The sequence below is a fragment of the Aspergillus ochraceoroseus genome (genome assembly GCF_002846915.1).
Source record: "Aspergillus ochraceoroseus IBT 24754 chromosome Unknown P175scaffold_9, whole genome shotgun sequence".
In the NCBI taxonomy this organism is placed as follows: domain Eukaryota; kingdom Fungi; phylum Ascomycota; class Eurotiomycetes; order Eurotiales; family Aspergillaceae; genus Aspergillus; species Aspergillus ochraceoroseus.
The window spans coordinates 523,412-537,897 of NW_024468484.1; the positions used below are offsets into that span (position 1 = coordinate 523,412).

Here is a 14,486-nt window from a genome sequence, read left to right on the forward strand (position 1 = left end):
CACAATGGGAATCTCGCAGGAACAGCCTCGTCACTATACAAGATCACACCACATTGTTCACTATGTGGTGAAAAGTTTGATTTGAATACTTACTTCCTCCTCGGTATGTGTCCTCGTCCTCAAACAGTGATTCCTTACCGATGCTGATGCTGCGTAGCTGTGGAGTCAAAGCATCAGGAGCCAATTTTGACCCAGCCGATAAATTCTCAAGAAGATTGTACGATTGATATAGGTGCAAGGTCCGCGACGCAAATCTAAGAATGCTACCTCTATCCATAGTAAACAACCTCGGTCTTGCTACGACGCCATTCTTGAGAACTAATCTTCCACAAAATCTCTACAAGATCCAACATGCATTATCCCAAGCAATTCAGAATTTATTCTCAGCATTCGATCAGGAACCTGACGAACAAGACCCATTTCGTGAACTACTCGAACGGGTTAGAAATCTTCCGCTGGAATTAGTTGCTATCATCTGGGATTTTATCCCACCCAGTCCCATCCGGTGCTTGCTTTTTGCTCTGGGCTGCAGAGACTACTCGATCAACAATCTCTACCGCGGGTAGAGCGACTTTATGTTTGCATGGAGATATCGTAACCTATCTCAGATCTGTTCTAGGCGGGACATATATTTGCGGTATTCGCCAAGGGGCCACAATCTATGGACATGAAAGCAAACCGATCTGTCGATATTTCTATTCCCTTGTCTATGGCCGCCTTCACCTTTACCCTAGGACCCTATGGACTTCGAGGGATTGATTTCCCTCTGGAAGCTGCATTCAACTCTGCTAGTGAAGAGAAAGATACCGAGTGGAGGAGTGTTTTTGACTTAAGGGGTGTTATTTATTCTCAGCCTGCACGCGCACTCTTGGTGGACCTGCAGTGGGATGTATGAGCCCTTTGGTAACATATAGCATGCTCAGAGCTGATGGTAAGCGCTAGGGCTTGAAAATTTCCCGCGTCAGCTCTCACAATAAATTGGACTTTGGACAGAACTTTCCGTGGGTGAGTCCATTGCTGCCCGCTCATTCTATGAGTGGCCTCGACATTCAGATTTCGCAACTCAAGATTCCCAGAGGGTTATGGCGTATATTCCATTACACCGAGATGGATCCGGGCTGTACGGTCTCACAGCGTTCTGTTCGAGCAAGGGACTGGTTGGCTTAGGAACGCATTTTCGCTCCAACTCGTCGCTCGTAACTGAAACGCATTGGTATGGACACAACAAGAAGGTTGTCCCATTCATGTTCAGTTTACCTCTTCAGAGTTCGTGATCTCAATCTCTGTGTTGTGGTTCAAGATCGACCCACTATCCACACCTTTCCTTGCTCTATGTCCACTTACGCACGACAAAGTTACATGTACTAACTAACCACTGACATGTCCTGACTTTCTAGGTACTTTCCATCAGTAATTACAAGTTCGCTACACAACTTTATATCTAGTTTACTGTACAAGAAATGATTCAGACTGCATCTTAAAGAAGGATAGAGAGGGAAAAATATAGTATATTATAAAACTACCCTACTAGTAGTACCTACCTAATATTGCAAATCCAAGGGACGGAGTCAGGGTAAGCTTTTCTTGCAGGGTTCACAGGGTTTCTAGTTAACTAACTGCATATATAACTCCAGGTACTTTACTGGTCCTAAATTATGAAATGATCCCTAGTTGTCCCTCACTCTATGTTCATAATCCGCGGCGCTCTGGCTGTGGGTAAGGGAACTTCCGGCGCACTCGGAGTACATGCCGAGATATATATATAAAATATATATGAAATAAGATACGTCGGTTCTCATCTCTTTACTTTTATCTCTCTACCCTCTGTGAGGAATAGAAAATCCCCAAGAAATAACGAGGGATTGATATTTGTTCATGATGGCATCCAATGCTGCAGTTGAACTGGCGAACAACAATGTTGCCGCTGAACCCGAAGCTTCACCCCAGGATGCAGAGGAGCAAAACCCAACTCCCACTTGGTGAGACTATGTTTCATTTTATCTTTTTTTCATCTTTTTTTTTTTTTTTTTTTTTGAGTCAAGCCTACTAACTCAACTAAACATGCAGGCACTCTATCATTATCGTCATTGCGGGCTTCATGGTAATGTTCACAACCAATGCCTTCATCTTTGCCTATGGTGTGTACCAGTCGCTCTACGAAGAGATGGCCGCGCAGGAAGGCAACCCGTTCTCGGGGAAGTCTACTGCGTTAATCAACCTAGTCGGAATTTTAGCTATCGCGTTGATGTCCATGGGCGGTCCCTTCGCTATGCTCTGGTCCAAGCTCTATTCGCCCCAGGCCGTCATCATCGCCGGAGGCTGGGTCTTCGGGATTGCATACATCCTGTCCAGCTTTGGTAAACAGCTATGGCATTTCGCTCTCACCCAGGGCGTTCTTCTTGGAATTGGGACCTGCCTGGCCTATGTGCCGACCATGTCCGTTGCTCCGACCTGGTTCGATCAGCGTCGCGGCCTCGCGATGGGCGTGATTATTTCCGGGTCCGCCGTGGGGGGGATGATCTGGCCGCCTGCCTTGCGTGCAATGATTACGCATCTGGGGTTTCGAAACGCCCTGAGAATCTCCGGGTGTATATCCCTGACGTGTGTGTCCGCCGCCGGGTGCTATCTCCGCTGGGAGCCCAAGTTTGCCGAACAAGTTCGACTGCAGACCCAGGGTCTCCGCCGTAGAAGCGGGTGGATAAAGGCACCTATGGTTAACTATCGTGTGGCTTGCTCAAAGCGGTTCGTGGCCCAGGCACTGGGCTGTTTCCTGCAGTCCGCGGGATACTCGACCCCGCTGTTTTTCTATGCAGCCTACGCGAGCACGCTCGGGTATAATCCTACGACGGCCGCAAACTTCATCACCCTGAGCAACGCCTCGAACTTTGTCTCTCGCATTGTGATCGGGTACACTGCGGATCGGTACGGACGTATCAATGCCCTAGTCGGGACAACGCTACTAAGCGCCGTCGCTGTCTTTGCCTTCTGGATTCCATCGATGTTCCATACGGTGGATGTATCCAAATCCAGTGCGGACGGGCTGTTTATCGTGTTCACCATTCTCTATGGCGCCTTTGCGAGCGCTTATATCTCGCTTTTCCCGGCATCCCTGATCGAGCTCTTTGGCGTGCAGCACTTCACTAGCGTCAACGGTGCTCTGTATTTGATCCGTGGTATGGGCGCTCTCATTGGGACCCCGTTGACGGGGATGCTGATCCCCAACTCTGGCGCCCTGACGTCGTCGTATATCTATGAGCGGGCGGGAATTGTAACTGGCGTGCTGTTGGCCGCCGCAACGTTGGCGTGTTTGTGGGTGAGAATGGAGGCAGTGATAGGCTCTCCGCGGAAATGGAAGGTTTAACATTGGCCCTTTGATATACATATATATCTCTCGAGTCGACTGTATATATATATAAATGTTCAGTATGAATGTTCAGTATAAAGAGTATAGTTGGTGCCTGAAACCGGGGGCTGCCAGATTCCCTGTTTGGGTCAGCCAAAACCTGCGCACAAGAGAAGAGAAAAAAAAACCCAGGTAGGAATTCTAATCAAATCAAGAAAATTAACATCTTCCATGATATTTAGTATTCCTCTATTTTATCTCTCCCTTTCTTTTAAAAATATACAACTGCTTTTTTCCCTCAGTAAGCTCTCTTCCCCCCCTTTTCTGCCTTTTCTGCGGAGGCTTTGTCTGACTACGCTTTTTTTTTTTTTAGTTCGAGCAGCTGCCGAAATCACCGCCCAACGCTCCCTCACTCACCAACTTACGGTCTGGATTAATTAATTCGCATTTCCTCCTGTTTCTTTATTCTTGTGCTGGCAGCAGAGACTAAGTCATGATTGAATGAATCTCCTTGCTTTCAAATGATATGACTGTCCGCCACTAGCATCCATCAACGCTCGATTTTCTCCTTCATCCTCTCTCTCGTGATTTTTTGCTGTCCCGAGTCCCTCTCGACTCTTCAAGGCAGCCCGGCCGGTCGACGATGGAAGAGCAGGTACGACCCCTTTGAGTTTGCGTCGACTGATTACGCTGGGGGGGGTTTTCTTCCCCTGCGATTCAAGAGACTCGTTTCGTCCCTCTAAATTGAAAAGAAGAAGGGACAGCAGCTCCAACCCCGCTATCCCCAATTTCCCTCGTGTGCCCCTCCTTACCCCATGCACTCCCCGTTGAGGTTCTGTCTAGGACCCGGGATTCTATGCTGGTATCAATCCTAACGTCAGTCTAATCCAATAGGTAGCAAACGCTATTGAAATCGCCGGGAACCTTTCCTCAGACGCCGCCCTCAAGGCCCAAGCTTTCGATTACCTGAACCAACTCCGCTCCGATCCCTCGGGGTGGCAGGTCTGCCTCAACCTCTTCACCAAGAACCCGCCCCAGTCTCACATCGTCCGGCATGTGTCGTTGGAGGTCGTCAACAGTGCCGCCCAGGCCGGTTTAATTGACCTGCAGGCCCTGGGGTATGTCCGGGACGGCCTGATGGGGTATCTGCGCCAGGTGTACGGCCAGGAAAACGTGACCCCCGACCCCCCCAATATCCAGAACAAAATTGCCCAAACCATCACCTTCCTCTTCTCCGCACTGTACGCGAACGGCTGGGAGTCCTTCTTCGACGATCTCTTGAGCCTGACACACAAATCCCCCGCCAGCACGGCACGCGACAACCCGCTCGGCATTATCTTTTACCTCCGCGTGATTAACTCCATCCACGATGAGATTGGCGACGTGCTCGTCTCCCGTTCGCGCGCCGAGCAGGACCGCGCCAATGCGTTGAAGGACTTGATCCGAGTGAGGGATATGCAGAAGATCGCCAACTCGTGGCAGGAGATTCTGTCGCAGTGGAGGGATGGGGATGATGTGATCGTCGAGATGTCGCTCAAGGCCGTGGGAAGCTGGGTCAGCTGGATTGATATTGGCTTGGTCGTGAACCAGACCATGCTGGATCTGTTGTTCCAGCAGCTAGGCCGGGTGCAGAAGGCCGACCTTCGTGAAGGGGAGGAGAAGGTGCGAGACGCAGCGGTTGATGTCTTCACAGAGATCATTGGTAAGAAGATGAAGGCGGAGGACAAGATTGACATGATTGTCTTTTTGAACCTCCAAAATGTGGTCGCGCAGATCTCCTCTAGCCCTCCTCTCTACGCCAACCGCTTCACATCCAAATACGATACCGACTTGGCGGAAACGGTGGCCAAGCTGGTCAATATCATCGTCGTGGATATTGTGCGAGCCTTGGAGCAGGAAGGTGTCCCCGGCGAGTGTCGGGACAAAGCCAATGGTCTGCTGGAGGTCTTCCTCCCGCATATCTTGCGGTACTTTTCCGACGAGTACGACGAGGTCTGCTCGACGGTCATTCCTTGTGTGAGCGACCTTCTTTCCTACTTGAGAAAAATCACCAAAGTCAATCCTTCCATGGCCCAACAACACTCCTCCATTCTCCTCCCGATCCTGAAGGCGATCATCTCGAAGATGCGATACGATGACACCTCTTCCTGGGGTGATGATGACGAACAGACCGACGAAGCTGAGTTCCAGGAGCTCCGCAAGCGACTTGGTACTCTCCAGCAGATCGTCGCAAGTGTAGACGAGAGACTGTGTATTGATGCCGTCTCCGAACTTGTGGCAACCACATTCGAGAACCTCCGACAGCCTGGAGCTCAGCTAGACTGGCGGGATTTGGACCTCGCCTTGCACCAGATGTACCTGCTCGGAGAGGTGGCTGTCAAATCCGGCGGCCTGTACACCAAGGGCCAACCCAACAACCCCTGCGCAGAGAGACTAATCGAGATGATGCTGAGAATGGTCGAATCAGGTAGGTCGCAGTAATTATATTGGGCCTATCTATCTATCTATCTATCTATCTATCTATCTATCTATCTTCTAACAATGTGACTAGATATCCGGTCCTTTACCCACCCCGCCACACAACTGCAGTACATGGAAATCTGCGTCCGCTACAGCTCGTTTTTCCAGGCTCATGCTCATCTCATTCCCGGTGTCCTGGAGAGCTTCCTTCAGCTTGCGCATCATCCCATGAAAAAAGTCAAGACTCGAGCCTGGTATTTGTTCCAACGTTTGGTGAAGCAACTGCGTAGCTTCATCGGCAATGTCGCCCAGACGGTCGTGGAAGCATTGGGCGATCTCCTGATCATCCAGGCGGAGCTTTCTTCAGAGGGATCGGATGGCGATGAGATGTCCTCTGAAGACCATGAGGGCTCTGCTGATGCCGTGTTCAACAGCCAACTCTACCTCTTTGAAGCCGTGGGCATCATCTGTTCCGTCACTGGTGTCCCTGCCGATAAACAAGTGGTCTATGCCCAATCCGTTCTGTCCCCCATCTTTGGCGACATGGAGAAGACCCTTCCTCTGGCTAAATCTGGCGATGAGCGAGCCGTGTTGCAGATCCACCACGATATTATGGCGCTTGGCACCCTTGCAAGGGGATTTTCCGACTGGATGCCCGGAGCGAACTCTCCCGCCGCACTCCCGGCGCCTGAAGTTTCAGCGGTATTCGGCCAGGTCTCCGAAGCCACCTTGGTCGCCTTGGAGTCTCTAAAATCGTCCTTCAACATCCGAACAGCTTCTCGCTTTGCTTTCTCCCGGCTCATTGGAGTTCTTGGTTCCCAGATTCTCCCACAGCTCCCCAGATGGATCGACGGTCTGCTTACCCAAACCTCCTCGAGGGACGAGATGGCCCTGTTCCTGCGCCTATTGGATCAAGTCATTTTCGGATTCAAGGGCGAAATCTACAATATCCTCGATACTCTGTTGACGCCTTTCCTGCAGCGTGTGTTCGGCGGAATTGCGGATCCTCCTTCCGGTACTGATGATGAGATTCACTTGGCTGAGCTGAAGCGGGAGTACCTTAACTTTTTGCTTGCGGTGTTGAATAACGACCTTGGGTCTGTCATTATCAGTGAGAGTCAGTTCACCCAGTTCCACAGTTGGGTTACTATGGATGAATGCTAACCCTCCCCAGGAAACCAGCCGATGTTCGATACCGTCATCACAACCATCGAGCACTTCGCCAAGGACATTGACGATTTTACCACCGCAAAGATGGCCTTTTCCGTCCTCTCCAAGATGGGTAGCTCCTGGGGCGGACCCGATATCGCGCCAGAGACTTCCAATGGAGCAGTCCCTGGGCAGGTCGCCCTCCCCGGCTTCGGGCAGTTTATGATCACTCGATTCTCCCCGCTATGCTGGGCTCTCCCAGCAACGCCATCATTCAACCCGAAAGACGCACAAGCGAAACAGGTCCTTGCCGAAGCGGGCGCGCTGCAGAGGACCATCTACAGCAAAACCGGCATGGAGTATATCGAGTACCTCCGGGACCGCGAATTACCTGGAATGGGTATGGGTGCGGACCTCGTAGAAGAGTTTTTGGGCACGTTGAGCCGGCTGGACATGAGAGGGTTCCGGCAGTTCTTTCCGGTATGTTTTCCCTCGCTCCTGTTTCACTCTTCTCTCTCAAATGGTGTATACACGAAGCTAATTGCTTTCCCCAACAGTCCTTTATCCAACGATTGAGCGCATGATCATTGTCATCTATACCTGGATTTACCATTTCCCTTTCGTTTCATTTCATATATCATTGGTCTTGTCTCGCTGTGCTTGATCAACTGTTCCACGTTTTCCTTTCACCTCCTCTTAGATATCCCCCCCCCCTTTAAAAACAGTTTGATTTGATGACTCATGTTTTCCTGTGATCCTATCCTTGATCCTTGACCCTCTACCCGACCGCACTCTACCCTACCTTACGTCCTACTCATCACTGATTCTCCGATCGCTCTGTCGGCGGCCATTTTCCTTCTGTCATACCACGGACTGTCTCTGTCATGAATACACCGGATTCGGGATAAAAGGTATATAGTTTGTGAGGCATTTGCATGAATTGGCGTTGATCAATCGTGATTCGTGTGTTTTGCTTTTGGAAACACATAGCGTACGTATTCATTTGTATGTCCTGAGTGCATGTTCAGCGTAGAAATAATTAAAAAAAAAAAAAGATGTGGGAAGGGGAGAATGTCGACAGTACAGATTCTTCTTTGCGTAGAGATGGAACAGACTACCATGAGGCAGTATACGGAGTATCAAGGAATGAAAATATCCATAGAAGCTACCTATAATACTTCAAATGAAGACACGATGGTTATTGGAGAGTCTGCTGTATGATCTCTGGTGATATCCGGTCATTACTTGACGAATACTTAGCAAAGTAAGATACGGTTGTATGGATGACGGCAGCTGCACTTTTATCTCGTGCCTCCTCCTCCTCTTTCTCGTGTATTTGTTTCTGTTCGTTTCCCTCGTCTCATCACCTGGTCAGCATCTATTCTTATACCCAACGCATCTCTCAATCGTCTTTCAGTCCCAACAATGTTGATTTCCTGTGCCTCGTCTGTCGCATGAGTTCCGTCCGTTTTGACGACGTCCTTCCTTCCTTATTCTTAGTACATACCGGCATAATGGGAGGCTTTGAAATTTTGCTTGAGCCCGGTGGTCAGTCGCTAATGTGGACGGAGGGTGCTATAGATTGCTGACCCCTCCAGCCATTCTTATTATTTTTATCGCAGGTACCCTCATCAATCGCCGTCGATCGATTAGACTCCCAGAGACACCATCTGTAGAATCGCCACTGCTCGCGGATGACCCAGATGCCAAACCAACCGAGGACGAGTACAGCGCTGATACGGTCGACAACAGCCGCACAGTCCAGTCCCGGATACTCGCTCGATTCCCGTTCCTGCTGGAGATCTGGTACTGGCTGCTCACATACTGGGTGGGGATGGGAATTCTGGATCGATGGACGACATTCGCTGACAGAGGACTAGATCTACCAGGGCGCGCGCGCGGTGTCAGCCAGATGGATTAGCGGCCACCAGGCTATCTTTGATGGAGCTGAACGTCACGCCAGGCAAGTGCTCAGGGTAGAAGCCCTCTTTCATTTCAACATCGAACTCTCCGTCCAGCAATTTGTGCTTGGGACGGCGCCGTGGCTCATGGCCCTCCTCGCCCGCGTATACTACTCGCACATTACCGTGGGGGTCCTCTTCCTCGTGTACTGCTACACGTTTTGCAAGCGCAGCAAGTACCAGGAAATCCGCCGCACATTGGCCCTAGAGAACGTCATCGCATTTACGCTTCTCACCCTGTGGCGCTGTATGCCGCCGCGCCTCCTCCCTGGGGAATACGGATTCCTTGACGTGCTGCACAGCAACCGGGGCGGGTCGGCCTGGACCCAGAACAAGTTCCAGCTCACGATTGCCGCCATGCCCTCTCTGCACTTTGGGAACTCCCTGTTCGTGGCCCTGTGTCTGGTGCATTTCAGTCCCCATTGGTATGTGCGGATGGTTGCACCGGTGTGGCCGACGCTCATGGGGGTGACGATCGTTGCGACGGCGAATCATTTCATTCTGGACGCGGTGGCAGGGGCTTGCGTGGTTCTCGCCGCATATCAGTTTAATTCTCTGATGTTGGGTCTCTTGCCGGTCGAGCGACGGGTGTTTCGGGGGTTGGGGTTGGAGAAGCGGTAACTTTGTATCTCTGATAGTATCCGCGTGCAGTTTGTTGTGCTTGAATAGGTTGAAAGGAGTAGTGAATTAGAGGACATATGACATATCGAGTATTGTAATTATCTATATCTACTGGTAACTATGTCTCCATCGGCTTATATAATCATTGTGAGCTCGGCAAAAGTGCCGATAGCAGCCTCTTCTCTAGTGAACTAGATAGATAGATTTAGAATACGGACCTCCTTGACTAAATCTCCCGGTCTAGAGCCTACTTCTGAGTCAACTTGTATATCCACTTTCGGTCCGATACCCAGTCTCCGTACTCTTTTATGTCTGGATGATTCGGCTAAAGGATCATGGGCGGTGAGCATCACGTGACCAGAGCCCGCCGATGCCGGGATCGTTCACTATTTCTGGTTCGTAGACTGTTGGTACCTCGAACTAGACCAGAGTTCTTTAGGAAACGAGGTACCTGGTGTACTCCGTACTACTTATCCGATCCCAAGGGGCAAAATATAAGAAAAAAAAAAAAAAAAAACTAAACGCAAATTGCCACGTAGTTGTTTTTTTTTTTTTTATATTATCGTAGTTATCATTATAATAGTAATAGTCATAATAATAAGAATTATTATTTTATTCTCTTGGAGACTTGTCCGGAGTATACCTACTGAACCTCCCCCCCCCCCGATTTTTTTCGTCTCTAATTTCCCTTCTCCACATCTCTCTTATCCCAACCCCTTCGCTCATCGTTATTCTTACTGTCGTTGTGTTTCTTTTCCGTTTTCTCTCTTTCTTTCCTTTTTTTTTCGTTTCAGTCCCATAGACGAATAGACCGTTGCATGGCACGATGACTGGTGTAAAGGACGCGGTCAAAGAGTCCCTGCTGGGCACCCCTTTCGAAGAATCTCACCTCTCCCTCCAGGCCAGGGCAACCTTCCTTCGACACGCTCGCAAGGATGAGACAACCGGCGAACTCTACATGGCCCAGGACGACTTTGTCCAGGCCATTGCCCCAAAGCACGAAGACTACGTGAGTTTTCCACGTCAATCTGCCTCGATGTGTCATGTCATGTCATACCTCGAATCTTCAGCTGATCGCTCTGTCTTTCGTCTTTTAGCATAAAATCAAGCGGGAACACTATGGAATCCTCTTCAGAGTTGCTGATACCCACAGAACCGGCCGCATCACCCTCACCGAATGGGCGACCTTCGAGAACCTGCTGTCGAAACCCGATGCGGAGTACGAGATCGCCTTCCGCCTCTTCGATACCGACCGGACAGGTACTGTCAAGTGGGATGACTTCCAGAAGATCTACACCATGAGCAAGACGCCCGATAGCATACCCTTTGATTGGAATTCGGAATGGGCTTCCCTGTACACCGGCCGCACCAAGACCCGCCACGACATGAGCTACCCCCAGTTTGCGCAGATGCTGCGAGGCTTGCAAGGGGAGCGCATTCGACAGGCCTTCCACGTGTTTGACAAGGACGGCGACGGCTACATCGAACCGGAGGATTTCCAGCGCATCATCCTGGAGACTTCGAAACATAAGCTGTCCGACTACGTGCTGGAACATCTCCCGAGCCTGTGCAACATTTCCGCCGGCACCAAAATCTCCTACGCCACTGTGCGTGCCTTCCAGAATATCATGCGCGAGATGGATATGATCGACCTCATCATTCGCGAAGCCACCGAGAAGAGCGACGATGGTAAAATCACCCGCTCCGATTTCCTCAACGCCGCCGCCCGCCTCACCCGATTCTCCCTCTTTACCCCGATGGAGGCCGACATTCTCTTCCACTTTGCCGGACTGGATGCGCCTTCTGGCCGACTCTCCCAGAACGACTTCGCCAAGGTCATTGATGCGTCGTGGCGGACACCTCTTGCGGTGGCCGAGCATGCCGTTGCCACTGCCTCCGATGCAACACATAAGGCCGCCGAAAAGACCAAGTCCATTCTTCACAGCGTTCTGGAATCGGTCCACCACTTTGCCCTGGGCAGTGTTGCCGGTGCGTTTGGCGCTTTCATGGTTTACCCCATTGATCTCGTCAAGACCCGCATGCAAAACCAGCGGTCCACCCGCGTTGGAGAGCTTCTTTACAACAACTCCCTCGATTGCGCCAGGAAGGTCATCCGTAACGAGGGATTCTTGGGTCTGTACTCTGGTGTCATCCCTCAGCTGATCGGTGTCGCTCCGGAGAAGGCCATTAAGCTGACGGTAAATGATCTGGTCCGTGGACACTTCGCCAACAAGGAGACCGGCAAGATCAAGTATCCTTACGAAATTCTGGCCGGTGGTAGTGCCGGAGCTTGCCAGGTGATTTTCACCAATCCCTTGGAAATTGTCAAGATTCGTCTGCAGGTTCAGGGCGAGATCGCCAAGAATGTCGAAGGGGCCCCCCGCCGCTCTGCCCTCTGGATTGTAAAGAACCTGGGGTTGGTTGGCTTGTACAAGGGAGCCAGCGCTTGCTTGCTTCGTGATGGTGAGTTTTTTTTTTTTTTTTTTTTTTTTTTTTTTTTTTTTTAGTAGGATTATTCTAACCATAACCAACCGCCAGTCCCCTTCTCCGCCATTTACTTCCCCACCTACGCTCATCTCAAGTCCGACTTCTTTGGCGAATCCCGCACCCACCAGCTCAGTGTCATGCAGCTCCTCACCGCGGGTGCCATCGCTGGTATGCCCGCCGCCTACCTGACCACTCCCTGCGACGTTATCAAGACCCGTCTGCAGGTTGAAGCCCGTAAGGGAGATACACGGTACACCGGCCTGCGCCACTGCGCCGCTACCATCTGGAAGGATGAAGGTTTCAAGGCCTTCTTCAAGGGTGGACCTGCCCGTATCCTCCGTTCGTCCCCCCAGTTCGGTTTCACACTCGCTGCCTATGAAGTTCTGCAAAATTGGCTCCCCATGCCTGGTACCCACGAACCCTCCCCCGCCGGACAGGTCGAGCCCGGTGTGGGCCATCCCGTGGCCAAAGAGCCTCTGCCCTACCTGCGATCACGAAACGCCCTCAAACTCATCCTCGACCTGGATGAGAACATCGGCCGCGTGGCCATCCCCAATGCAGAAAGCTGGCCCAAGTTTATCCGCCCCTCAAAACCACAATAGATAACCGTTGGCATGTTTCCTGTTTTTGATAGCGATGCGGTTTGATTCTCTTTCCCGCAGTTCTCTTTTTTTTTTTTTTGTCTCGAATTGAATGATCCCGCCCTTCCTCCTCCAACCTCGACTTCACACCATGTGAATGTGAGATCAGGTCACATATCTTGGGGCCACAGCAATCCTCCATATCCTTTCTATTGTCGTTCCCCCCCCCCTCTCTTTCCAGGGCATCACGGAAGAAACCGACTTTCGCATCTCCCACCCTTTTTTGTACCAAAAGCAGATAGACTTGGGGACGGGGCTGTCTTTGCCTGATTTTCTAAAGTTGCCGAGTCTTCTCAGTTCTAGACTTGTGATGATGAATCGTTGCGTTGCATATTCTACTTGCTTTGGTTCATCCACTACCTGATTGACATATCCCCCCCCCCCCTCTCTCTCTCTCTTCTATCTTGAAGGGGCATCGTATATGATTGTACATGTACTTGTTCTTATACTCTCTTTTCTACTGTTCTTTGAATTTAGCTTGCGGATAGGTATTAATATCTTTCTTTTGAGGTGCTTTTATAGGTTGGGGAGGGATCAATTGGTCTAGTTCCTAGGTCTTGGGTAGATTATTAGGATAAGATAAGATGAGATAGATATATCCATGATATGATGTTCATGCAGAGCAAGCTTTGAATGGGTTGATATACAGATAGATAGATAGCCCTGGGTTGCGTCCTACGCTACCCACGTCACTCCATAGGGTATTGTCTAAATAATGTACACAGATGATAATCATGATACGTACTGTACATGGCCAAAAGGCATAGCGCGCGTGCACTTATATATATAACGCGGCCAACGTTCAATATACCTGGAACCGATTCCAGCGTCGCAAGGAAGAACGCCGTTAGAAAAAGTTGACCTTTCGTTTTGTCTGGCCCTGGGCAGCAGCAGCAGCAGCAGCAGCAGCAGCAGAGGCATCACTGCTCCCATCACCTTCGCTGGCTGTATTTTCACTTGCATTCTTCTTCTTCTTCTTCTTCTTCTTCTCCGCCGCCGCCTCCGATTCCTTCTCCTTCTCTTTGTCTTTCGCCTCCCGGAGTCGAGCATCTAACGATTGCCTCTGATGCCATAGCGAATCCTCCCGCTCGATCTCACGAAGCACTATAGAGAAAGAATATAATCAGCACACGCATCCAGCCTCCTTCCCTGCTTTCCTTTGGTTCTTTCCAATGATGAATGAAAGAAAGAAGAAAGAAGAAAGAAGAAAAAAAAAAAAAAAAAACATACCCTCATCCCACTCCCTCTCCTTCGCCTCCTCTCCCGTCCCTAACAACTTCTCCACATCCACCTTCTCCCCCGCCCGCACCTTCTCAATCACCTCGCGCAGCAGTCGGATCTTCGCGTCCGTGCTCCGCGTATACGCCGCGTACTCGTTCTTCAGCGCGATCATGCGAATCGCCTGCGACCCGATCAGGATGAAGATGATGATGTAGAAGCTGGCGGGGTTCCATTCTTTGGAGGGGGAGGTGGTTGTGTTTTTCGGGGGGGCGGGGTTCCGGGTTCGGAGGAATTTCGGGAGGATGGAGGCCCAGAGGGAGGTTTGGGCGAGTTTGGGGAGGGCGCGGCGGGGGTTGCTTTTGTTGCTGGTGGTGGTGGTTGTTGAGAAGAAGTGCTGTTGGGGCTGGTTGGAGAGTGCAGGGCCTGTTCGTGGGGGTGGGGGTGGAATTGGACTCGGACCGGGTTGTTTTCTGCTGTATATTCGGCGTAGAAGCGTGGGGGGGTTCATTGTACGTGAGGCCATGGTTGCTTTTGCAAGTGAGTGTTTAAAAGATGAAGTCGAAGAAAAGGTACGGGATATCCGTAATCGGATGGATCATTTGC

The 14,486-nt window shown here is 50.7% G+C and overlaps 6 protein-coding genes across 6 annotated transcripts; 5 read left to right on the top strand and 1 right to left on the bottom strand.

Annotated features, from left to right (window-relative positions):
• Nucleotides 1-341: 341 nt before the first annotated feature.
• On the top strand, nucleotides 342-1,677 carry P175DRAFT_0378423 (uncharacterized protein). Its single transcript, XM_040892963.1, has 5 exons — nucleotides 342-889; nucleotides 943-1,005; nucleotides 1,077-1,232; nucleotides 1,398-1,573; nucleotides 1,635-1,677. Exons 1-4 carry the CDS (start codon nucleotides 662-664, stop codon nucleotides 1,443-1,445), a joined length of 495 nt encoding a protein of 164 aa, XP_040749191.1. The 5' UTR covers nucleotides 342-661; the 3' UTR covers nucleotides 1,446-1,573; nucleotides 1,635-1,677.
• A 137-nt stretch (nucleotides 1,678-1,814) lies between these two features.
• P175DRAFT_0486485 (uncharacterized protein) lies at nucleotides 1,815-3,567 on the top strand. Its single transcript, XM_040895630.1, has 2 exons — nucleotides 1,815-1,979; nucleotides 2,068-3,567. The coding sequence occupies exons 1-2, from the start codon at nucleotides 1,876-1,878 to the stop codon at nucleotides 3,359-3,361; spliced, it is 1,398 nt and encodes a 465-aa protein (XP_040749192.1). The 5' UTR covers nucleotides 1,815-1,875; the 3' UTR covers nucleotides 3,362-3,567.
• A 419-nt stretch (nucleotides 3,568-3,986) lies between these two features.
• Nucleotides 3,987-7,536, top strand: P175DRAFT_0535543 (Ran GTPase-binding protein LOS1; the record flags this gene model as incomplete). Its single annotated transcript, XM_040900228.1, has 5 exons — nucleotides 3,987-3,998; nucleotides 4,238-5,810; nucleotides 5,895-6,920; nucleotides 6,978-7,432; nucleotides 7,510-7,536. The coding sequence occupies 5 exons, from the start codon at nucleotides 3,987-3,989 to the stop codon at nucleotides 7,534-7,536; spliced, it is 3,093 nt and encodes a 1,030-aa protein (XP_040749193.1).
• Nucleotides 7,537-8,466: 930 nt separating this feature from the next.
• Nucleotides 8,467-9,534, top strand: P175DRAFT_0535544 (phosphatase PAP2 family protein; the record flags this gene model as incomplete). Its single annotated transcript, XM_040900229.1, has 3 exons — nucleotides 8,467-8,500; nucleotides 8,551-8,780; nucleotides 8,833-9,534. 3 exons carry the CDS (start codon nucleotides 8,467-8,469, stop codon nucleotides 9,532-9,534), a joined length of 966 nt encoding a protein of 321 aa, XP_040749194.1.
• An 826-nt stretch (nucleotides 9,535-10,360) lies between these two features.
• P175DRAFT_0445092 (citrin) lies at nucleotides 10,361-12,623 on the top strand (the record flags this gene model as incomplete). Its single annotated transcript, XM_040894264.1, has 3 exons — nucleotides 10,361-10,543; nucleotides 10,632-11,997; nucleotides 12,073-12,623. 3 exons carry the CDS (start codon nucleotides 10,361-10,363, stop codon nucleotides 12,621-12,623), a joined length of 2,100 nt encoding a protein of 699 aa, XP_040749195.1.
• Nucleotides 12,624-13,249: 626 nt separating this feature from the next.
• Nucleotides 13,250-14,425, bottom strand: P175DRAFT_0526334 (DUF5321 domain-containing protein). The gene is made up of 2 exons (XM_040899463.1): nucleotides 13,893-14,425; nucleotides 13,250-13,766 (listed from the first exon to the last, which is right to left on the bottom strand). The coding sequence occupies exons 1-2, from the start codon at nucleotides 14,404-14,406 to the stop codon at nucleotides 13,510-13,512; spliced, it is 771 nt and encodes a 256-aa protein (XP_040749196.1). The 5' UTR covers nucleotides 14,407-14,425; the 3' UTR covers nucleotides 13,250-13,509.
• Nucleotides 14,426-14,486: the final 61 nt, after the last annotated feature.

Bases quoted from the DNA above. Each gene is read 5' to 3' on its own strand.
- P175DRAFT_0378423 (XM_040892963.1), top strand. From the start codon at position 662: ATGGACATGAAAGCAAACCGATCTGTCGATATTTCTATTCCCTTGTCT. The intron at 890-942 runs GTATGAGCCCTT...GGTAAGCGCTAG, and splicing joins TGGTGGACCTGCAGTGGGAT to GGCTTGAAAATTTCCCGCGT. The intron at 1,233-1,397 runs GTTGTCCCATTC...CTGACTTTCTAG, and splicing joins GGTATGGACACAACAAGAAG to GTACTTTCCATCAGTAATTA.
- P175DRAFT_0486485 (XM_040895630.1), top strand. From the start codon at position 1,876: ATGATGGCATCCAATGCTGCAGTTGAACTGGCGAACAACAATGTTGCC. The intron at 1,980-2,067 runs GTGAGACTATGT...CTAAACATGCAG, and splicing joins CAAAACCCAACTCCCACTTG to GCACTCTATCATTATCGTCA.
- P175DRAFT_0526334 (XM_040899463.1), bottom strand. From the start codon at position 14,406: ATGGCCTCACGTACAATGAACCCCCCCACGCTTCTACGCCGAATATAC. The intron at 13,767-13,892 runs GTATGTTTTTTT...CTTTCTCTATAG, and splicing joins GGAGAGGGAGTGGGATGAGG to TGCTTCGTGAGATCGAGCGG.